Here is a 25203-nt window from a genome sequence, read left to right on the forward strand (position 1 = left end):
CTTTTCCCCCTCAAAAAGCAGCAACCATTTCCAGCCTTTATGGCTGTGAAGGTAAGCATGGAAGTGTATGTGCAGACAATGACTTATGCAGTCTCAAAAGCAAAAGGTGAGGTCTCTGCAAGTTTTCTAGTGGTCTAAAGATGGGGCTCTAGAGCCTGCATCTTTCTTTGCCATTCTGCTGTGACAAAATTATGCAAAACAAGTCAGTACTGTACATGCAAGTTTGTTTAATTTTCATAGTACAAATCACAGACTTTGGGTTACCTTAACATGGAAAATAATGTATACACCTGTCTTTTCCCCTTTCCCTAGCTATTAATTTATGGTTGTGTGCATACAGGTGGTGACCATTCTGTGTGGTGGTTCCATTCCCAGCCCCCATGTGCATCAGTGCAGTGTGCATCAGCATGCTCCACCCCGTTACGCCCCTGGTCTGCCCTCTTCTGGATCCAAAAGGACCCATGTGTCAGCGATCGCATGTCAATTTGATGCTATAGGGACGTGGGTCTAGGGCTTGCCGATCAGAAGGTCAGCGGTTCAAATCCCTGTGACGGGGTGAGCTCCCGTTGCTCGGTCCCTGCTCCTGCCAACCTAGCAGTTCAAAAGCACATCAAAGTGCAAGTAGATAAATAGGTACCGCTCCGGCAGGAAGGTAAACGGCGTTTCCGTGCGCTGCTCTGGTTCACCAGAAGCGGCTTAGTCATGGCCACGTTACCTGGAAGCTGTACGCCGGCTCCCTCGGCTAGTAAAGCGAGATGAGTGCTGCAACCCCAGAGTCGTCCGCGACTGAACCTAATGGTCAGGGGTCCCTTTACCTTTAAAGTGGTCACCACCTGTACATGCTTAGCCTGAATAGTAGGGGTCGCTGTGGAAGCACATTCCCTGTGCTTTGTTCACATATAGACAAATCTCTTCTGTGGAACTGATATGAGGAAAACCAGTTCTGCCTGTCTGCAGCAGAAGGTGGATGCACAGAGCTAATTAGCTGGAACAATTTTTCAACTTTTAAAAAATTGTGTTGATGGTCTTTTAAGATTAAGGTGAAAAATTAATGTTCAGTTGAATGAATCTATTTGCTGCACTTCAAAAAATTAAAAGGAAGGTTGGCACCGTACCTGAGCAATCAAGTAGAACAGTACCAGAGAGACTAGCATATTTGCATTTTATTTGCTGGTTACTACATCCATCAAACACAATGTGATATCTAGCTCACTTGCAGAAGAAAAAAATGCAGGAAGTCCTATTTCAACATTATGTCCGACTCCATTGCTGTCTCTATATCCCTCTCATTTCTATGCTGGATTCTTAGTGACTAACTTCTAAAGAAGGGTGTTGAGGTTTGAGCCATACTACTTTATTTTAAAGCCCTGCTTTCTGCCACCAGATTGGTTGTGGTTACTAGGTAAGAAAAGACGGGCATACTCATCTTATTATGTTATGTCTACACTATAAATTTAAACTGGTGTCAAGCCTTTTAAATGGTTCTGGCTTACAGAGGGGAAACCTGGGGCACGGTATTTCTATGATATGGCTGGGATGACTAACAAAGACTTGCTGGCACACTACAGACCACATTCCATAAGGAGGAGGGAAAGCCTGGTAGTTAAGAGATTTCAAAATAGATTAAATTTGTAGTGTAGTGATGATGTTAACAGGCCATTCCCCTGGCTTTCAAAACAGATTCTCATAGCTAAAGCACAAATTGAGTTCTTTATAGTTCTCATTTGCATATGTTGATCACTTTAAATGCAGATTAAAAATTGCTGCCGCCTATCACTGAGGCTAAGTTTGTTTTGCTTTTAATCACTCAGCCAGGTGGCAAAAATCCCACCCTACTCTCTGATTTCTCTACCTGGAGAGTTTCCATTGTCTCTTTTTTGATCTTCACTATGTCAGTTTCTCCACTTGTATTTATCTCCTCCTCCTCTCACTGTATCCTCCTCTCTGCTTCCCTCCATTCACTGCCACAGTGATCCATCTCTGAAATAAATGACCTACAGTACTATGAAGGACAGGCTCAGGGGTGGTGAGAGGGAAGTGCACTCTTTGTTAACAGCAGAAGGCTGTACATAGTGGGGTGTGATCTGGAGTAGCATTTGGGGTGGAAGATTGTGTGCATGTGAAGGATAGGAGGGAAAGAATTCCAGTTCCCTGGTGTTTATCATTCCCTGGTACAGGAAAGACAGTCTTATAACAAGAGGCCCTTCACAATTGAGGGATAAGGGATACCATCAGGAATATGAACACTCCAGGATTTTCCAAATTGTGGGCTGTGAGTGACCCCATGAATATCACTAAGATGGAGAAATGGGGTGAGGAATCTGTGAGACTAGTTACCTGTACTCAGGGGAGAAGAGTTGTGTGCAGCAGCCAGGATGGGGCAGGGTGAATGGTGCATATAGAAAATCAATCATGGGGTGAAGTGACACAAGGAGCCGGTGAGCAGAGAAGTAGTGATGTTGTAGGTGGTGCTAGAGCTAATTATCCCCAGTGAGATTTCTAGGCTATGGGTTAGAAAGTAACTGCACTTTCATAGAACTGGAGAAACCATTCTTTATGATATTCTATAAAGAACTGCAAAAAGAGCACCCCAAAAAAGGAGAGGGCGTTATGTCTACTGTACTTTATCACACAGAGGAAGTCCTGATGGGTTTCACAAGCAGCATGCAATACAGATGACTTTTACACTCTACCTCGTGGATCCCCTCCGCCCCTCCACCCCCCAGGGAAGGAGGGGTACTATGCACTGAGCCTGCCCCCAGGCTAGTACTCAGGTTCATCATGGTCCCCACCATATTTCCCATGTCTTCCCATGTAGGTCTTACAACAAGTATTCCTCCCTGTAGTTTGGCGGTTGTGCTAGTTCCAACAGCCCCTTTATTTATCCCTCTTTCTCCAATTCGCTCCAGGGCATGTACAGCTGTTGCAGCAGTGAAGACCCCAAAGTCCCAGACCAGCAGCAGTTACCCATCCTTAACCACACCTACGGGCCGTCGCGAGGTGCAGCCCCAGCGTTGCCCAGCCCCCCTGGCCCTCCACTTCCCTGTTCTAGCTTCCTGCCTCGCGAACGGCGCATTGTGGAACGGTGGCGCCATGCTCGTAGTCCCAATTGCTACAAGGATCTGTACCCTCCGACGCCTACAGAGCTCCCCACAGCCAAACCCCCACGCCATAGCCTCAAGAGCCCTTTCTCAGATGGCTTCCACCGGTTCTATGGGCCCATTGAACCAGAAGGGCTGTCCGATCACGTCAGTAGCAAAAAGATGGCGCCCTGTCAGCTTTCTCCGCCACCACCCTCCCGGGGGCTGGAAAATCCTCCCTCCTATTTTGCCATTGTGCGTGAGAAAGACACTCCCGACATGCCACCGGTGGCATCGGGCTGGCAACGCAAATCCCTCCGTGGGTTGTATGAAAGTTTCCAAGCTGGGAAAGCGGCGAGCCGAGCCCCAGAGGTGAAGAAATATGATGGCTCCTCCAGTGGTTATGCGACCAAAAGCCCTTGTGAGTTAGAACGGGGCAGCAGTCGGTCTTTTGGGAAAGAACGGGGTCGGTATGGCTACACACGACTGTCCTATGAGGACGAACGCTCCCCACCTGTTTCCCGCTACCGACACGCCGAAGAGACGTCTCTGCCTCGAGCTGAGACAGAAGTCAAATGCCCGACGTCATCCAGCCGAGAGAGGAGCTCCCGGGCTCACATTTGCCGCAGTCATTCCCACCCGCTTGCCGTAGGTGCCAGCTTACGCAGCCAAAGTCATTATGTGGATTTTTCTGACTCTGATTCTGACATCTGTGAGAGGGATAGTGATGGGCATAGCTACTGGTACCAGTCGCCGGATTATTTCTGCACATACCCGTCCCGGGAGAGACAGCTCTTTGCCACGCATAAGCCCCTGCACTACTGGTCAGCCGACAAGTTGGCCAAGTGCCACGGATGCCACGGTCCCTGCCAACACTGCCTGAGCTTGGAAATGCTCCCGCCACCCACCCCACCATGCCGCAAGGAGGCCTTGCGCTACTTGAGCTGTTCTGAGGAGCGTCTGGAACGCCGGCTGGACTGGGAGCACCGCCACTGTAGCCTGTATGGATGCCTGGCTCCTCGGCACCGCCACGGCTTTCACCGACGCTGCCATCACCATTCCTGCGAGCTGGGGCCGGCTGGCGGAGTTCTACATCCCACCTCCCGCAGCCTGGAGGACCTCAGCTCTTGCCACATGGTGCGCTGCGGGGCCTCCCATCGACACCAGGGCGGCTTCTCGCCGGAGTGGCTGCCACGCCGGGTGAGCAGAAGCGGGGAGCTTTTTGCCCGCCGTGGTTCTGCCCATTTCTCTAGCCTGGAGTCAGAGGTATGACCAGCAACAGGTGGGGTGGGGGTGGGGTGGGGGTGGGGAAAGAGGCTTCAGATGGGACAGCAGGGGGAAAAAAGACTGCTGTAGTTGAGCCCACACAGTGGGGACTGAGGTGGTGGAGATGGCGCTGTGGTCCAACCCAATGGAAAGAAGGGAGGACCACGAAGATGACTGCAGAGAGGGGGAAGCAGAACAGTGCTACAAGTGAACCCACCAAGACAAAGGGCATGCCACCAGGATGCCACCAGGAATATATGTGATAGGACCACATCTCCTTGCCACAGAAAAGGGGAAGTGTTCAACCAAAAGAGTATCACAGATAAAACAGTGGGGACTGGAACCATCAATAATCCCATTAAAAAACCCAGGGGAATGGAGATGATATGTCAGAGAGGGGTAACACCCTGAGACTGCTACCCCAAGTGCCACCAGAATAGCTCCCTGTGACAAAACACCCAGTCCCATCCACCAGCCGATTTACAGCAGGGGGTAGAGGGGAACTGGTCTCTCCTGTGTATCCATAACAGACCTTTTATATCCAGAAAAAGGGCTTTTCTGCCACCCTGTGGCACATCGATGGGGTAGGTTCCTGTGGCCAGGGGCAATTGGCTACTGCAACAGCAGGGCTGTTACTCTCTGAACAAGACCCAAGAGAGTGCCAATGAAATGAACGAACCATGAACCTGGAGAGAGTCTGTGTCCCCACGTAGACTGGCAGCAGGGGGGAAGTGCCATCAGTCAGGCTCCGGAGGGGGTGGGGAGGGGCTTGGACAACAATAACCACAAAACTGTCTGGACTTCTGGGTGGGAGGGGATGTTAGGAGACAAAACTGTGACTTTGTTCAACAGAAAACTGTGATATTTCCCCCCCTGCACATTTCCCTCTTCTCTTTTCTTGCTTTCTTTGCTCTTCTTAATCACCACCTTCTTTCTCCTCCCCCCCCCCCTGCTTTAATCTTGCAATCATGCACCCATTATGATAGAGATAGCAACACATGCAAACATCATGGATGCTGAAATGAAAACACACACACACACACACACACGTGCACTGTAATGGGCAAAAGCAATCACTGCCCCCCAAAACCACATAGACAAACCAGTCCCGTGACTGAAAGTGTCATTTTCACAAATCCTACATCAGTGCACCAAAGCTCTCGGTATTAAGAGAGCTACTGCAGAAAATGACAGAAAACATGACTATATAGACTGAAAGGGCACCCGCACTTCAAACCAAACAAAATTAAATCTAATAGAATAAAAACCTCATTCAATAGATAATATGCTGTATATTCTCATCACTAAAATTACCACACACCATCTTAATGCTGGTTGCTCTAAGCTAAGAAGCAGGAACACTGGATATGAGAGTGATTATAAAACTTATTTCCATGCTTCCTGCTTGAGGGGGGAACTGTGCATCTCCCATTGCAGGCAAAGATAAATGTGCTCCCAATGCAGGTACATCTTGCACACCTTTCCACAGAGAAGATACACAAGTTCTCCTTTTTCAGGACACTGCTGATGAATGGGAAGGCAGACCTTAAAGCCAGCTGAAAGCCCAGTCGCTTTGCAGTATTCTGGGAAATGCCCAGCCTTAGAATTTTGTGAGTTTCTAGGAGAAACTTTTGCAAATTTGAGAAGCCAAGTGTACTTAAGTAGCAGGTTTGAAGGAAAGTTTTTTTCACTCAGCTTGCAAATGATCTCTGAGATCCATTGCAACATGATGTGGCTATTAATCGGCAAACTGAGCTATTTCTTTTTTGAAAAAAAGAATGAGGCAAAACTCATGGAAGACAGGAATATAAATGGCTAATAGATAAGATGGGAGTCTTGGCATGGTTCTAAACCTTAAGACAGCAGGAATCCAGGAGAGAAAAGGGAGAACAGGGTATTCTTTTATTATATTTAATCTCTAGAATGTTTGGAACTTTCCCTAAAGCAGAGGTGAGTAACATAAAGTCAATGGGCAGCATTACAGATTAACTCGAGTTTTGGGGGCAAACTAGATTTGAAGGCAGCAAACCTATATGATACAATCAGGCCGCTGCCAAGTCCAACACCAAAACCACTTCTCCACAAGCAGTGATCCCCTGATAGGGTGAAACCAGAAGTAATAGCTACCAGGAAAAAGGCAGCTTAGGAGAAGTGGTGGTGGTAGTAGGGTCATGGGCAGGAAAAATGTTCAGCATCCACCTTCCACCAATGCTGCACTCTTTTTCTCATCCTGCCCCTGCTCTATGGGAATTTGGCACCACCCACATTTCAACACAAGGGCCATGGCATGAAGCAGTTGTGTCATTTTGCGCCTTACCCAAGGCTCTCAGTCTTCTTCAGAAACCTTGAAAATGGGGATTCTGGGGAAATCAAAAAGACCATGCACAGGAAACAAAGCCTTGCCAGGGCCACGGGTGGCTTGTAAACTGTGTGTCACCAGTCCTAGCCCCTCTCGGAGACATAGCTACAATTCCAGGCAAGTGCCAATTTGGTTTTAGGCACAGAATGCTGCACTCTGCAAATCTAATTTTCGCAAGATCAGTTTGAAGTGCTCAGCAGGTCTGGCTACAGGCTTTAGAGGGCCCTCAGCAAAGTGTCCTCTGCTGGGGCAGGGACTGTGCATTGGGGGCCATAGGTTTCCTTAGCAGTCACAGGCAGCTACAAGGCACCATTTTAAACTTCCCGTAGTGCTCCTGTTGCAGCATAGCAGGAAGTTTAAAATGGCAGCCCACAGACCCAGCCAGTTGACGCTGGTGGACCCTGCCAAAGTGCTAGACTGCTCAAAGGACGCCACAAGGTGAGGCTGGGCTTACCAGATTCATAGGCCTCTCCAGGGCCCAGAGGGTGGTCTCTAAGTGCTCTGTGGCACTTCTCTCTCTGTGAAAAGCAGAAACAGAACGAAGCAACAAAGCAAAGAAAGCCACTGGTTTCTTTAATCTGTGTCAGCTTTCCTCGGCGCTGTGAAGGAGCTACCTTGGCATGCAATTTCAATGGACCACAGAGCAGACACAGGTCCAGGCCACCACTTCGACCCAATAAAGCAGCAGCACCTCTCCTCTCATCCTTCCTCCCCTAGCCAATTGAGGCTTGTGCTCAGCAAGGCCTCGTTTGAAGTGCTGTGTTTGGTTTTGAGCACCTCAGTTCGAGCAGGATGTTGACAAATTGAAAAGGATTCAGAGGAGAGCTGCAAGGATGATCAAAGGTCTGGAAGGCAAGTCATATGTGGAGATGCTGAAGTAACTGGGTCTGTTTAGCCTCGAGAAAAATAAGATGAAGGGGGCGGGGGGAGAGAGAGAGAGAGAGATGTTGACAGTTTTCAAATATTTAAAAAGGCGTTGGAAAGCAGAGGGAGAGAACAGCAGATGGAGAGGACGCAAAACAATGAGCTTTAAGTGTATAGATCTGGCCACATCCTGTCAGGCTGGAATTACTGAGCTGCAAAGGGAGAAAGGAGCAAAGCTCCTCACCGTGTCTGGTCACAGGAATTGTGAGGGAACACTGGTGGAACCAGTGAATCCTCTTTTTTACTGAGGTGCTAGCATTTTCGCAAAAAAAAAGGTCCTGATGAGGGGGGGGGCAGTACTGGGACAAGGCCCAGACCGCTTATGGGAAAACCAGCTGGTGCTGGCACACCCCTAATTATTCAGCCACCAAACAAGCCGGAAGGTCTCCTATCCGCTGAGGAGACTTTAAGTGTACAGGATGTCCTGTCTCAGGGCTGGAGTTGGATCCAAGGGTCTCTAGAGTCCCTCGCAACTCTAAAAGTTATCCAATACAGTGGCAAGAAGAGTGGCACAGTCCCAGGTGCCAGAGTCACATACGGTCACTCCCAAAATGGTGCATACACTGCCAACAGTGAACTGCAGGGAGGGGAGGGGGAACACACTCCCAATCACATAGCCACAGTCAAGCACAAAGGCATACAAGCACACGCCAAACAATCACGCCTGCAGGTAGAGAAACGAGCCTCTGCATATAAAACCCACCATTGCGCAAAACAGACTTAATGTGCCGCTTAATGGAGCTTGCACAGCAAAAAAAAAAAAGGTACCACAATTTTTTTAAAAAAACAAACAAACATTGCAAGCACACAGCCTCCATCTCAGATACAGGTAGGCAGGATCGAAGCCACACAAGCATTTCAAAGGAACCCACAATCACACATGTATACAAATCACACCGACAGAGGCGTTTGCAAAAAGCAGCCGTGCCAGGACTGCGGCACACTTGATGTTTTCCCCCGGCGTGGAGATAAGGGTAACACTGTTGCTTGCCGTGTGGCAGGACTGTGGGCCTAATGGTGTAGGAAGCGACGTCACGTGTGAAGTGGCCCCTGAGTCTATAGAAGCAAAGGGTGGCGCCAGGAAGAGCAACATGTCTGTTGAGACGCGCATCTTTTGTAAGCAAAATCTGCTAAAGATTTCACTAAGTGTGCACAGGACCCACCAACATGGAGATATAAAACCACAGGAACTGTGGCATACATGAAAATGTGTGACATAAAATGCACCACAGAAGAGGTGCACCCCCCAAACCTCCAATAAATGAACACTGAGATACAACCACATGTGCAGAATCGGGACCACATAAAGTCTCCCTCACAAGTAAACTAACAACCATAAATAAACCCATAATAACCTCAGACTCACACTCCCAACCTTGCTTTCTCTTTCTCTCTCTTTGTGTCTCTTTGTCCCTTTTCCTATTTTGGGGGGGCAATTTAGTAATAACTTTAGAACTGCTGTTTTAGGGAGCGGGCTATGTGGGTGGGGGTGGTATTTCTTGGAATGGGTGGGGTTTCGCTGGGGTGGGGTGGGGAAGTGGGACCATGGGGCAGCGCCCCACGACAGAATGGGGCAGGGTTTGGGTGGGGCAGGGACCCAGGCATCCGGATGGGGGGGGGAGGGGCCAGGGTTTTCGATACTATTTTAGGGCGTTCATAAGAAATAAAGGCTTTTTTAATCCCGCTCAGACCTTGCCCCAGTGTGGTTTCTCTGCGTGTGTGCATATTTGGGGAAGCTGTCTTATTTAAGGTTTGCGTTCCTTTCTTTCTATACTGATGAGTCACAAAAAAACAAGGCAAGCTCCCCCCATCCTCTCTTCACCATCTCCCTCTAACAAACCGCCAGTCTTGTTTCAATCTCATGAAACAGCAGAAAACAAAAATAAGAAGAGGAACCAAGGAAAAAGAGGGAGCAGGTAATTTGCTTACATTAAGAACCAAACCATAGGTGGTGTTGATCACATACATAGTTTGTCCTTGAGTGAACAATTTTTATTTCATAAATAGCCAGCAGGAGTTCCTCCACTGCTGTTCAATGCAGATTGGGCCCCTGCAAGGCCTCCCCCCACTCATGCAAATTGCAGCCATGCCTCCCCCCCCCCATCCAATTGAGACTGCAGTGAGCGAAACAACACTTATCCCCCACTCTCCAGAGTCCCAGTCTTGATTTCTGAAAGAAAAATCATGCACTCAGGGGCAAATCATGTGATTAATGTCATGGATAGTTTGGCACTTCGTCCCAAAAATAAGCAAAGATAATACCTGATTTTTTAAATCTGGCTCTCCTTGGCACAAAATATGGAGTCTGGAATTTTTAGCTGTTCAGTGCCACAACTTTACTGTTAAATATTTCCAAGTCCCCATTAAGAAGTCTAGAGGAAGAACCATAGGGTGGCTTGCTTTAGACAAGGCAGCACTGGAGACTTGTGGCATCTATTTAACATCTGCTTGCTTATAAATATGCAAGCAGACCCTCCAGACTTCTGTTTTATTGTGGATGTATTCTGCAACATGTTCTTAACACAACAATATTAAATTAACGGTAGATTTTGTCTGCTTTGTTGGTTGTTCTGTGATGCTTCCCCAGTGTTATGGCTGTCTGAAAGGGCTACAGAGCAATAAAGTGGGACAAAAATTAACCAGAAGATTTGTGGAATAAAGTTATGAGATTTCAGTGGGACATTACACGGCATGCACTGATTGGAAATGAAGAAAACTCTTTCCAGGCATAAATAGTATTGAAAGCAGGATCAGGCATGACCACCCTGATAGCACCATGAGCACAAATTATCATGAATGCACAAGAAAGGGGATTTTTGAAGCAGGCTGCCTGTGTGTTCAGGCTCTACCACCAATTCGGCATGAAATATCGAAAGAGCAACTACCTCTCTTAGCCATGCCCCAGCTTTAAAAAAACAAATCTCACAGCTCTCTCTGAGGGCTTATCCACACTTACCTTTTGCCTCAGAGCTTTCATGGACCTTTCCCCATGAAAACCTGCTCTTTAGCACTTAATCAGAACAAACAGCAGATTGACGTTTGCTACGATTGAGCACTAAAGAGTTGGTTTTCACAGGGGAAAGCTCTGGAACAAAAATAATGATGCCTACCTAGACACGTAGCTTTAAAGTGCAGACCATGCCTGGAAAGAGCAGAGGGAAAACCAAGTGTGGATAAGCCCTGTGTCTCTGTTCCAGTTCAAACTTGCTGGTTTCCCTTTTCCTGCCAGGGTGTCACCTTCCAACCAAAGTGCATAGCTGCCAAGTTTTCCCTTTTCACGCGAGGAAGCCTATTCAGCATAAGGGGAAATCCCTTTAAAAAAGGGATAACTTGGCAGCTATGCAAAGTGGGTGGAAGACCTTTCCCATCATCAAGGAACATATTTTTAAAAATTCTGTTCCTGACCATCCATTACCTGCCCAGTGATAGGCCCATGCCTAATAAACAAGATTTTCCAAAAACCTTAACAATGGAGTCCAGCCTCTCCACTGTGTACCTTGAGTGTGTTGATTTAACCCATAGCAACACATAGCATCGGCAGAATCATAGAATCATACAGTTGGAAGGAACCCAAAGGGTCATCTGGTCCAACCTAGATGCCTTCTAAAGGTCTAGTAATTGTTGTTCTCTTTGACCTCTGGTGGGAGGGCATTCCACAGGGTGGGTGCCACTACCGAGAAGGCCCTCTGCTTGGTTCCCTGTAACTTGGCTTCTCGTAGCGAGGGAACCGCCAGAAGACCCTCGGTGCTGGACCTCAGTGTCCGGGCAGAACGATGGGGGTGGAGACGCTCCTTCAGGTATACTGGACCGAGGCCGTTTAGGGCTTTAAAGGTCAACACCAACACTTTGAATTGAGCTCGGAAACGTACTGGGAGCCAATGTAGGTCTTTCAGGACCGGTGTTATGTGGTCTCGGCGGCCGCTCCCAGTCACCAGTCTAGCTGCCGCATTCTGGGTTAGTTGTAGTTTCCGGGTCACCTTCAAAGGTAGCCCCACGTAGAGCGCATTGCAGTAGTCTAAGCGAGAGATAACTAAAGCATGCACCACTCTGGTGAGACAGTCCGCGGGCAGGTAGGGACTCAGCCTGCGTACCAGATGGAACTGATAAACAGCTGCCCTGGACACAGAATTGACCTGTGCCTCCATGGACAGCTGTGAGTCCAAAATGACTCCCAGGCTGCGCACCTGGTCCTTCAGGGGCACAATTACCCCATTCAGGAACCAGGGAGTCCTCCACACCCGCCCGCCTCCTGTCCCCCCAAAACAGTACCTCTGTCTTGTCAGGATTCAATCTCAATCTGTTAGCCGCCATCCATCCTCCAACCGCCTCCAGACACTCACACAGGACCTTCACCGCCTTCACTGGTTCTGATTTGAAAGAGAGGTAGAGCTGGGTATCATCCGCATACTGATGAATACCCAGCCCAAACCCCCTGATGATCTCTCCCAGCGGCTGCATATAGATGGGGGAGCATGGGGAAGAGGACAGAACCCTGAGGCACCCCACAAGTGAGAGCCCAGGGGTCTGAACACTCATCCCCCACCACCACTTTCTGAACACGGCCCAGGAGGAAGGAGCGGAACCACTGTATGACAGTGCCCCTAGCTCCCAAGAGAGAGAAAGAGAGAGAGAGAGAGAGAGAGAGAGAGAGAGAGAGAGAGAGAGAGAGAAAGAAAGAAAGAAAGAAAGAAAGAAAGAAAGAAAGAAAGAAAGAATATGCTTGTACCAGAATGCCCAATGAAACTCATTGCTAAATGTGGGTTGCAAATATTATTTGATGGAGATGCCTTTGATCAGGCATGTTTATACCCAGTGCAGAACACTGGAAAGTGGGTGCAGGTTTTGTTTTATTTTTTAGGAACATAGGGGTCTAAAACTCAATAATCAAACCAGACTAAAAGTGGTTGAAGCCTCGGAGCTATACTAATCTGTGAAGGGTGTGTGTGCAGAAAAACACAACCCCTTATTGAACAAAGATGCATCAGTTTAGTTAAAGGAACCAACATTTGATGTCTATGATACCAGCACTAAGTTCCCTTTTGCAGTCATTTTGCACCACCTAAATCTTCACAACAACCATTGAGGTAGTTTAGGCTGAGAGTTGGTGACGGGTCCAAGGCAGAAAGTGAGTAAAAACAGTGATGAGTTAAGTACACATGCCCAGAGTATTTTCTTTTTGTTTATCAAGATTGGCGCACACAAACAAACAAACGTGTTTGCAGTTTGCTGACAACTGTGAAACTGCATATGTTCAGGGTTGGTGTTTTTTGTAATCCATGAATATTCTACACCATTGTAAATGTGTTTATCTGTAAAAGACTACAATATTATTTCATGCATTCGTTTTTTGGAAGTAAAGGGCCCCTATTTTGGGAACTGAACCAGGGCTCCCAACTACCTTAATCCAGCCTTGCAGCTAAGCCATATCTCCGGAGGCTAGAGACTGGATAGGAGGATGAACCTCAGCAGATGTAGCATTTAATTCCCTGGCTTGAGAGCAAGGTGGAATCTCAGAGTCCAGGCTGTCAGCCTCAATATCTTCTATTTCCAAAGTGAATTCCAACTTTTTTTCCTAGCAGGGATTTTTGTATTTTACCAGCCGAAGTTCAAAAGCTGTAACTTTCCAAGCATGGAGATGCAGTGATGGGAAAAGCTTCTTCTGAAGCATTTTAAGGTGTTATTTACTACTGTATTATATTATATTGATCTGTTTTATATTTTATCCTGCCCTTCCTCCAAGGAGCTCAGGGCAGGGTTTTACTCTGTCCACTGTATCCTCACACTGTACCCTGCAAGGTAAGTTAGGCTGACTTACTGAGAGGTCACCAAGTAAGCTTCATGGCTGAGTTCACACCCAGGTTTTCCAGTACTGTACTAGTCTAAAACTGTAACCACTGCACCACATTTCTATGCACAGAAAAAAAGAAGAAAACTAGTCCCAATTGCTGTTCAGAAAGCACTTAAACTCTGTCCTGCTCTGTCTAGCATTTGGGACTGGAAATGCATTTTTGCATATAATATAGGAATAGCTCATGACATGAAAATTGTTGATCTTTTGTGTAAGTATTATATCCCAAAGGATAACATTTTTAAAACAGAAAAACTAGCTGTGGATTCAGTGGCCCTGTTCATATGGCACAGCCAAACTGCAGTTTCCCCGCCATGCTTTGGGGTTGTGTGCTCTGCCCTCTCATCTCTCTCTGCCCTCTCTTCTCATCCAGTGTTCCAACTCCCTCTCTCACTTCCTAGTTTGCACTATTGCCTACCATGAAATCTGAATTGGGCAAACTACAGCAACCACAAATCCCAGTTCCAATTTTTGTTTGAAGGCAAACTACTGCTTGCAATAGCCATCATTTGCCTGAGGCCCTGACCACCAAACCATATTTCAACATTTGAACTAGACCAGTGGGTGGCCACAAAAAAGCTACTTTCTCCCAAAGTATGCAGCAGTCCTATCTCCCCACTTTCTCTTTCTCCTCGCAGCTTATAACCACTAGGATCCCTAGGATCTGCTCTCCCTCTCATCCTTGTGATTGTCTGTACATGTGGAAAAAAAGGAGATGTGGAAAGCATAAATCAAGAAGATGAACGCATCAAGGGACCCAAGGAAAGGCAGGGGTCAGAAGGGGGCACCAAACGCTTCTCTAACTGGCAACAGAGGAGGCCATAGGATGGATGGATTGAGCCTAACTCATTATTCGTCTTTGTCCAGATGCCTCGCTGCAAAAGGCAGCAGAGCCGTTGCTTTCTGTTAATAAAATGAAAAATGTGGGTTTTTTTAGCACCCCACCTCCCTATCTGCTAGCTAGGAAAATTTATCCTCCTCTCCCACCCCCTGACTTTTTATCTGCACCAAAAGCACAGATGCTCATATTGGTTGTCTGCCTGCCTGAATCTGCAGACAGCCCGGAATAATAGCAAGAACAGGAAGGGAAATGAAATGATACCCCCACAGATATGCCTGGAAATGCAGGGCAGGGTTGAAGGATACTGCCTAAGGCAATGGGAAAGTTCGGTTGCGGTGTTTTCCAGTATGCAGCTTGGAACGTGTGCATGCATAGATAGAGGCTGCGTGTCTGTCCTAATGTGATCTAGCATATTTTGCCCCTGCATGTGACAGCGCAAAGTCGGTTTCCTCTTGGCCCTGTGCCTCCCTCCCTCCCTCCCTCTTTCTCCCCCTCCCCTTCCTCCTGGCCCAGCGTCTTGTTAATCATATTTTCCGGCTGAATTACACATTTGCACTAATTTAATTTTTCATTTCTATGTAAATGAACTTTCTCCAAAGTTCCAGACTGACGCTGCGGTGACAGAACAGCCCACAGAAAGAAAGAAAAAAGAGCGGCGAGAGAACAGCCAGCAGGGACTGGCACTTGCCTCCAACCCACTCAGCCCCACGCTGCTCTCACCACCAGCCTAAGGGTTTGAGCTCCCAGGGCTTCCCTCCTTTGATCCATGGGATCCCTCCCATTTAGAGTTGCCAACTTCTGAATTAGCCCCTGCTCCTATTCCTTTAACCATGTAATGATCATTTTTGACTCTGTACCCTGAAAAGATCCACTTCATGACTCCTGCAGATCAAAACAGTTATAGTTGCAAAAACAGGCCAAGTCAACCTTTTCTTGTCAACTCCTATTCCTGGGAACCCAGAGGTTTTGGTTAATAGGTGTCCTATCAGCTAATAAAGGGGATGTTACTCCTATCACCTCAGAACTCCACCAGAAAACCCAGAAATCCTGCCTTCCCACAGAGGCCTCTTTTATTATAACCTCCCAAACTCTGTCCCATCTACTAGGGCCCCACTCCCTATCCTAGCTGCTTCCCTTGGGGCCACACACTCTTTCCTTAGGGAGGGAGGGTTAATCTTAAGTGCCACATTCAAAATTGACCCATTTTCTGCCCTGAGCACTCACTTCCAGCTTGAGCAGACTCAGCCCCAGGAACTGTTTTCATAATTTTCTTCAAGACAGAAATAAATCAGGTAAGTCACTATTCTCTTCAGTTTGCAGATGGGAAAATCAGGCTGAGGCAGCAATTGGGCCAGAAGTGGGATATGAACCCAAGTCCTCTGCACTTCATTGTCTCTATGCTCAACTATTCTAGTTGCTCAAGACCTGCAACTGGTGTTTTTTTGGGGGGGGGGGGCTATGTTAGGATCACCATCTTTCTCCCCCTTCTCTCAGAGGACAGATACCTTTCACAGCATGAACGGGTAGACTTCCAAAGGGACACTGCGTCATGGAGGAGTGTTGCCTGTTCATCCTCCTTCCGTCGAAGGGACAGACACCTATGTCAGGAGGCGGGAAAGGGTGTCTGGCAACCCAACATCACCCAGGCTGTCCTGGCCTCAAAAAAGGCATATGTTACAAGGCAGCGCAACTCCTGTCCCCTCAGCATTTGGCCGCCTCCACCCTCTCAAGCTGGCAGGCCCCCAACAAGTCTCACTGGAGCAGAGGAGCAACTTGTTGTGTTTAAAGATTCATGTTTGGCCTCTGAAATATTCAGCAGATGTCAAGCTGACAGCAGTCGCCATGCAAAAGGGGGGAGTGGACTAGAAAGCTAAAGGGATCTTTCCATTCAGGAGATAATGGGGCAGCGGAGCAGGCAGCCAGGGTTGTAGTGGGGAGAGAAACAGGGAAGCCAGTTGTGTGTGGAGGCAGGAAGTTGCGAGTTCAGGATGCAAGGGTGTCAGCAGCACATATTCCGCAGAGGAGAGAGAGAGAGAGACGGAGACATACTGGCTCAGCTGCTGGCTCAGCACAGCCTGCATCTCTGCTTAGAGGCCCTCTAATATAGGGTAATTGCCAGTAATCTGCGACAGAGCCATCCATCCCTCCATCTCGTTATCGCCTAAGCTCGTCACCTGCCTCTGAACTTGGAAAGTGATGCTGAGCGAGCAGAACCGGGCCCTGCCTGCACCGCTGGGAGGACTCTCAGCTTCCCCTCCTCTGCTTTAACCCAACCAGCCCTATTGCTTTTGGAGAAATCCTGGCCAGTGTCTTTCCCCCTTCCCCAAACCACCAGGGCAACAATTACCAAAATGATGCGCTGTGAAAGAAGAGCTGGCAATTACAGGCATCTTGTGGGCGAAAAAGTAGCCATCTATGCATGAGGATGACTGCTGCACCTCTGTCTGGTCTGGCATATTTTATTTCATTTTACTTATTTATTTATTGCATTTATATCCTGTCTTTTCTTCCAAGGAGCTCAAGATCATGTACATGCTCTCTCCCTCATTTAATCCCCACAACAACCCTGCGAAGGAGGTTAGGCTGACTGGCAGTGAGTGGCTCAAGGTCACCCATTGAGCTTCATGGCCAAGTAGGGATTTGAACTCTGGTCTTCCAGGTCCTCATCCAACACTCTTATCACTGCACCACACAATCAGCCTTCATGAGGGAAGGGTAATTGTGTTCCACCGCTGCCTCTGACACAATTCAGTAACAATGCAAAGATTCTGCAGATTTACCAGCCCTCATAGGAATATGCTTCCTAGATTTCTGCATGAGTCACGGCTCTGGGCTTGCTTCCTCATAAGAAGGAAGCATGCTCAGAAAAAAATGGCCTTTGCAGAAACACAGGGGAGGGGAGGGGTGGCTAACCTTGAGGGTTGTAAGCATGAACTGTACACTGGGCCATTTCTCTCTCCCAGAGGTCCAATTTCCATACTCTCCTAGCCCGCTTAGAAGGCACCAAACTTCTTGCATCCCAGTCGTCTCCCTTTCCCGACTCATCCACTGTTAGAAAACCTGGGAGAACCATTTTCCAGCTCCTACGGTCTTACCTCTCCCCACAAAAGCACAGAAAGTTCTCAGAAGGCTTGTCAGAGCTAGATCCTGCTGTACCCTTACAAATTAGCTAGAAGGGGAAATTCCACCACTGCTGCAATGTCTTGGGTGGGAATGAAATGGCACCTGCTGAAATCCTCCCTTTTTAAAGGTTTGGCAGCCAGACCACGCAACCTTGTTTCCAGTCTCCTACCTCCTCTGTCTCCTGGGGAAAATAACAATAGCTCTTTCTATTTATCACCCCAGCCCTAATTCCCCTCCTGGAGAACCCAGGAGTTTTGGCACCATATCTCTGCTCCTTTCCTATTAGGCACATGGCATCCTAGGTTTTGTTCCTTTAACAAGGGTCAGGAAGAAATCGAACAGATGCACCTTTTCCAGAGACAGCAAAGAAAAGATGGGGAAACGTGCATAACATATGCCTTGAAACAGAATGGGAGACTGGGGTGAGCCTTCTTGCGCCCTCCCTTGTACAACTGCTTACAGAGTAGTCTAGCTGCACTTTTCAAATTATCCAGTAAAGCCACCACCTTGTAACATTTACAGCCCCCAGTGTAAATCACCACCATGATCTTCCATCTCCCTGCCGGAGGGTTTAATCTATAACTTTGGATCAAAGAGGTTTAGCGGGAAGGACAGGAAGAAGGAAGGAGGGTGCAGCCCTCGCTCAGGGAAAATGGAGGGGAAGGAGATCAGACTTTGTCACATGCCTGCCGTGCAGCTCTTCAAGGTGGTGTAAGGGGGGGGGGGGAGGTATCAGTGCAATTCTTATAACACTGGGGAAATCCTGGCTCCCAGTCCCTACACAGCTCTATCCCACTAGATCTCACTCCGCTCACAACGGATACAGCAAGAGGCAATGTTGTTTTCATTCTTTCACACACACATACAGCATCACAAACACCCCACATGGATGAAGCCAAACACAATCTGTCATCTGCCTTCTGGAACATATGGAGAGAAAGCGCATTTCTCATCCGGCTCTTTTCCTTGCTCTAAGCGCTTTTGGCTTCACACCTTCTGAGCGTGTAAATATTGTAATGATCCAGGTAGTCCAAAGGAAGCCCCTTGAGAGAATTATTGGGCCCTGGAAAGCCCACCATAGGAACCTCTTCCCCCCCCCCGCCCCCAACCCCAGCCAGACAGCCAAAAAGCCAGGTCTCCACCTGCTCCCCTTCCCCAGGCTTTTTGCCTTGCTTCGGATCTGGAAGCCTTCCATCCCATTTCCAGATATAGGAGGACTGGTTATAATTACATTGCTGCACAAGGGACAGTTGTAGATCTTGGCACTGGGGCTGGCTATGCATTCTCTTGTATCTGGAAGGGAAGGGGGCACACAATAATCAAAAGTATCTCTTGATTATTTAGATAATCAATACACTCTTCACCCCTCCTGGTTCATCCCCCCTCCCCACCCCCCGCACTTAGTGTTGATTTTCTATTTTCTCCTCTGCCGCTGTTATTTATGATGGAAGATGATTTGCTTGGTGCCTTGGCTTGCGCAGCAAAAATACAGAACGGGAGCGGAAGGCATGCCACAAAGCAAAGAACACCCAAGATCCTCCTTCCCCACTCAAACCAACTAGACCCCCCCCCCCCGCTGCCGCTCCTCTCCTAGAGAATGCAGATGTCCTGACTCTCAGCATGCACATATATATGTACATGTGCACTCACACATGCACGTAGAAACGATTATAACATATTAGACGTCGCCCCCCCTCTTTCAGCAGACAGATCCTGACAACTCCCTCCCTCCCTTTCCCTAACCTGCTACAGAACACAGGACTCCTGCCTCCCAACCCTTCTGCCCACATACTTAACCCCCAAGCCTAAACACACAGGCAGCCAGATTTGCATAATATACAAATCAGCGTCCTAATTATGCAAACTACATATGCTAAATGTATTTAATTTAGAATCAGTCCTCCTTCATCTGCCAGGAGAGAGAGACAAAGAACGGGTCTTTTCACTTAACAGTTCCCCAGTGCCAGGTGAGAGGATCTCCTTACGCCATAAGACCAGCTTCTAGCCTTCAAGGGCACAGCACAAAAGCAGGCAATTTGGGGAGGACAGGCTTTTCCATGCCAGAGTTCTTTCTTCTCCATCTCCTCCAGTCTGTGTAAATCAATTTAGTTATGAGATGTGCTAGCCCCGCCCTGAGGTCCATCACCACTTCAGCTCCCAGTGGTGGCTATCACAACCCAACTAGACCTGCCCCACACTTAGACAATGTTGGTGCCCAACTCTCAGCATGCACATATATATGAACATGTGCACTACCTCAAACACACATACATAAAATACTATACCTCTCATCCTGCCCCAAACTACCTGATCCTGACACCTCCCTTCTTGCCCTAACATGCGCTAGAAACCAGGAGTCAGCCTGCCTCCCAGTGCTCTTGCAATGTTTCATAGAATCATAGAATTGTAGAGTTATAAGGGACCCAAAAATCATCTAGTTCAACCCCCTGAAATGCAGGAATCACAACTAAAGAAACCTTGACAGATGGCCATCCAACTTATGTTTAAAAACTTTGTGGAGAAGAGTCCGCCACCTTCCAAACGAGTCCATTCCACTGTTGAAAAACTCTGTCTGGAAGTTCTTCCTAAAGTTTAGTCTGAATCTCCTTTCTTGTAAGTTGAATCCATTGGTTTGGGTCCTACCATCTGAAGCCGCAGAAAGCAAGCTTGTTCCATCTTCCATCTGACAGTCCTTTAGATATTTGAAGATGGCTATCATTTCACTTCTCCATCTTTTCCAAGATAAATATACCCAACTCCCTTAACTGTTCCTCATAGGGCTTGGTTTCCTTCTTGATCATCTTGGTTACCCTCCTCTGCACACGTTCCAGTTTGTAAATATCCTTCTTAAAGTCTGGGGACTGAAAATGGACACAGAATTCCAGGTAGGGTCTGACCAAGGCAGAATAGGGCCACCCAGGCTTCTGCCCTGGGTGGTCCAAACTCAGAGGTGAGCCCCCTACTCTTTGTGATGGTGTAAAGGATTCTGAATTGCATATTCAATCAATGTCAGCAAGACCACAAGATGGATTCACAAATTGTGTGTTCCCTAGAATACTTGGCTGCCCTCACCCCACCTCCACTGCTCTCTGCCCTGCCCTCTCCTCCCCATACTAATTTGGCTTCCATTGGTGCTGGAGAGTGTGCTTTCCCCGAATGCAAGCATTTTAGGAACATTGTTTGCTCGTTCCAATTTCAAGCCAAGTGAAAACAGCCGAAACTCTAGATGCTTTTGTCTTGATTTTAAGCACTTTTAAGGTGGGTCCAGTAAAATCAGGCTGGAAAACAGGAATGAGAAGCAATCTCAACATCCAGAGAAGCTTAAGCCAGTCAAAGTAGAAACAATAATAATAATAATCAAACAGCATCATCAAAATGATTACTGAAAGTATGCCTGGTATCTAGGTCATTCGTGGATTTCTGAGCAAAACTGCAACTCCTTCTCCACCATATATCTCCTGTTACAACCACCACAGCCCACTTAGGATCCCCTCCTTTTCCACAGGATCCAGAAGCTCCTCCCAATATATTTGCTCTAAGGAGCCACACCTTCCTCTCCAAGGGCTCGTCCACACTTCTGCTTCTTCTGTGATTTCTAGGCACGGATCCGAGAGGTTTTTCTTTTGTCCCGCCACTTTCTCTGGGAAAAGCAGCTGTTTACAGCTGAATTGGAACAAACGTCCACCCGCAGAAAACCTGAATGACATTTTTTTTGATTCAATAGTAAACAGTGGGTTTTCCCAGGAAAAGCAGTGGGACAAAACTAAAATCTTTCAGACCCATGCACACGGGACAAATGAAAGTGTGGATGAGCCCTAACTCATCATTCCTAAGAAAAACTAAGGAAATATCTTCCCATTGGGGGGGAGCAACTTTCAGCCTCCATGCTCTGGAATTCTGACTTTTTGTCCTGATACTATATTCTTATGCTGCTAGTCCTCACTCCCCTTTAAGAGCTCCCCAGAGCCCAGGCCTAGTGGCTGCCCTGAGTTCTAACAAGTTCTCTTTCGTTCTCGCCCTGTCAGTGGATTTTCACTCCTTCCTCTGGATTTAATGAACACCTCCAAGCTGCACGACAGGTAATTTAGTTTTGTCCTCGTCAATGTCAGAACTGGAGCCGAGATCCAAGACCTTGTGTGGCTTATCGGGCAACCAGGAGTCCCCTTTCCTGGGCTTTAGCTTCATCCCAGAGCTGGGCTAAGGAATTCTTGTACAAAGAGCAGCCCCTTCCCTCCCCCACTCCACCCCAGAGGCAGCTGCATCTCTCAGTAATGCCATGCAAGAATCACGTTGTGTTAGGGCTCGGCCTGCTTCCATCCTTTTTGACCTCAGCTGTCACAGAGTCTCTTTGTCTCCCAAAGAGGGAAAAGTCTCCCAGGTTCCCATCACTTGAGGGACTGGCCTGGTGCCACTGGATGCAGACAGGGCTGGGGATGGCTGTCGGCTGCCCCAGGCCTGGCAGGACAAAGACACAGCGTATCTCATAGTGATAAAGGGCCTGGGCTTCCTGCTACACATGTCACTTCCATTCAGGATCAGATCACCGAGTGTGGGAGTGTTTGTTTATGTATGATATGCGAATTCACACTTTTCCTCCTCCAGTGTGCATGCGCACAAACATTTCCTTCTAAGAGCCATTCACAAGATCACATTTTTATAAAAAAAATTAATCCTTTTAAGTACATCTTGATCTAGCTTCTGTTCCTGGAGACATTCACTGCTCTCCATTTGAATGCAGGGAGCACATTGTCCATGTTCATATGAACACTTACTTTGATTTAGCCACTCTCAAGACTCTTTACTTCCGGTTCTGTTTTCATAAAAGGAAGTTAAATCAAGAACAGGGCAGAAATACACCCTCCCCTTTGGAACAAACACCAATGTTTACAAATAGCTATTCTGCTTCCATAATAGGAATGGCTGCCTAAACATTCATTTTCTGGAGTAAGATGGAAGCAGGATGATAATGGTGCTCCCACAAGGCACTTGATATAGCACTATATTCCCCATGAAATTTCAAATGTCCATCCCCACAGGCAAGAACATGGCCACATTCACACCATACATTCAAAGCGCTATTACTAGCTTTTTCCAAAGAATTCTGGGAGCTGTAATAAGTTAAGGGCGCTGAGTTCTTAGGAGATCCTTATTTTCTTCCTAGAGCCACAGTTCCCAGCTTTCCTTGTGAAGACAGATGATAACTGTTTGATCACCCTGGGAACTGTAGCTGTGGGAGGGGAACAGGGGTCCCCTAACAACTCTCAACACCCTTAACAAACTACAGCTCCCGTAATTCTTTGGCAGAAGCCATGACTGTTTAAAGTGGTGTCATAGTGCTTTAACTGTGTGGTATGAATGTAGCCTAGGTGTCCTCAGAAGAATGTCTTGTCCAGCAAAGGTCTTGCATCTCCTAACTACTTTAATAATCTATTTTTGAACCTCAATTGGCCCTCTCATTAGGTGTTTCATATTCGTACCCTGAGCAATCCCACTATTGCTGCCTTAATTTTCTTTAAATCTCCTTTATTACCCTTTCATCAGCCCTTTACTTACCTACAGTGGTACCTCGGTTTAAGTATGGTACACACTTGGTTCCGGAAGTCTGTACTTAACCTGAAGCATACTTAACCTGAAGCGAACTTTCCCACTGAAAGTAATGGAAAGTGGATTAATCCGTTCCAGACGGTCCGTGGAGTACTTAACCTGAAGCGTACTTAACCTGAAGCGTACTTAACCTGAAGCGAACTTTCCCACTGAAAGTAATGGAAAGTGGATTAATCCGTTCCAGATGGGTCCGCGGAGTACTTAAACTGAAAGTACTCAAACCAAAGCGTACTTAAACCGAGGTACTGTATGACTGTATTTCATAGGCTGAGCCAGCTGCGACAGAGCAGCCTTGCTTGTTTCATCATGTGCCTACCTTGACCATTCATAAAGTGAGAGACCATCTCGCTTTGACATGAAAAGGGAGGCTCATGTGAAGGGAGCTGCACTTGGCTGCATCCTCTGCCTGCCCTCACTGTGCTCCATTCACTTTAAGCACCAGCAGCCTGGTTCACTTCCAGTATCCTGGGGAGAAAAGTTTCTGAGGTGCCAGAGGAGAAGGAGAGGTGTCTGAGAGATGCCAAGGTTCGGCTCTCCTTACCTGTGCATGCCTTTTCTTCTAAAATTTACAGCCACCCTCTCCCTGCTTTGTATACGAAGGGGCAAAGATGTGAACAACAAACATGGCTGCCTGTCAGGCTTACTTTGACCCTGGTTTTGTGCATTTAAACCAGGGCGCCAAGAAAGCAAATGTGCTACTGTGGCTAGAGGGCTGAACTATGACCAGTCTCAGTGTGAAATCCTAAAGATAAAGGGGACACAAAAACCATAGAGTCTTTGGAAGAAGAATAGGATTCAAAATTATTAAATAAAATCCATTAAAATAACCAGCAAAGCTGTATTTGTATCCCAGCAGTTGTCTGGAGATGACCCTTTCTGGAGCTGCAGGTACCTTTCAGCATGCACAAAAGAGGTTTTGTTGTTTGGAAGGGGGCCTTCTCCCACCCCCTGCTCAAGCCATGCTTTCCGTCATAGGCACAGCGGGTGAAGAGGACAGTCTTTCTCTAAAAACAAAATAATCAAAGAAAGCCCCTGTCACTCGTGCATAGCACAATACTGGCAAATGCTAAAAGGCAGCCCTTTGGCTTTCTGTACTGGCCACTGCTATGCCATATGCATGCTTGAGTGCCAACTTATTTCTTGAGGAATATTTTTTGAGAAAAATTTTCTGCCTCCTATGCAAGCTGACTCCCATGGCTGTATTGGAGATGCTTGGCCTTACGTTTACTGCTCTTGATTTGGGCAACCATTTAGGCAACTAGAGGGACCCAGGTGGCGCTGTGGGTTAAACCACAGAGTCTAGGGCTTGCTGATTAGAAGGTCGGCGGTTCGAATCCCTGCAACGGGGTGAGCTCCCGTTGCTCGGTCCCAGCTCCTGCCCACCTAGCAGTTCGAAAGCACATCCAAGTGCAAGTAGATAAATAGGTACCGCTCCAAGCGGGAAGGTAAACGGTGTTTCCGTGAGCTGCTCTGGTTCGCCAGAAGCAGCTTTGTCATGCTGGGCACATGACCCGGAAGCTGTCTGCAGACAAACGCCGGCTCCCTCGGCCTATAGAGCGAGATGAGCACCGCAACCCCAGAGTCGGTCACGATTGGACCTGATGGTCAGGGGCCCCTTTTACCTTAGGCAACTACCTTGTGCAGCCCCCATCCACTACATGCAAATGGCATGGGCTATGGTGGCAACAAATTCTGTAAATTAATTGTGTGTTGCATTAAGAAGCATTTTCTTTTGCCCATCCTGAATTTGCTTCTCATCAATTTCATTGGGTGATCCCAAGTACAGTATTATAGCAGAGAAAGAGAAAATGCTACCTCCCTTTTGCATACATTTCATACACTCCTTTAGTCATATTTTCTAAACTAAAAAGCTTCAGGTACTCAGCCTTTCCCAAAATAAGAGGTGCCTAAACTTGACCAAACCCTCCCAGGTCTAAAACTTCCTGACCATTGCAGTATGATCTGAAACTCTTTCAACTGTTATCCATCACCCAAAGCTCTTCCTGAGTGTTTCACTTTTTGATAGAACATGCCATTTCAGGACCATGCTTGGCTAGAAAGTCTGGAATAGATAGGTTAGTTGGACACATTGAATTATGATTGAGCATTTCCCGGGCAGTTAAGTACCATTCAGCAATATCTCGTAAAGGATATCACA

At 47.4% G+C, this 25203-nt stretch overlaps 1 protein-coding gene and 1 long non-coding RNA gene across 2 annotated transcripts in view; one reads left to right on the forward strand and one right to left on the reverse strand.

Annotated features, from left to right (window-relative positions):
• The window catches only part of GRIN2D (glutamate ionotropic receptor NMDA type subunit 2D), a 29513-nt gene extending 25161 nt beyond the window's left edge, over positions 1-4352 (forward strand). Inside the window, exon 12 of the mRNA XM_035136621.2 lies at positions 2910-4352. Within this exon, the coding sequence (XP_034992512.1) occupies positions 2910-4352 (1443 nt within the window). The remainder of the gene's footprint in view (positions 1-2909) is intronic.
• Positions 1-25203, reverse strand: part of LOC132593045 (uncharacterized) — a 56155-nt gene that overhangs the window by 1018 nt on the left and 29934 nt on the right. The gene's annotated exons all lie outside the window — the stretch shown is intronic.

The sequence above is a fragment of the Zootoca vivipara genome, chromosome 13 (genome assembly GCF_963506605.1).
Source record: "Zootoca vivipara chromosome 13, rZooViv1.1, whole genome shotgun sequence".
NCBI lineage: Eukaryota > Metazoa > Chordata > Lepidosauria > Squamata > Lacertidae > Zootoca > Zootoca vivipara.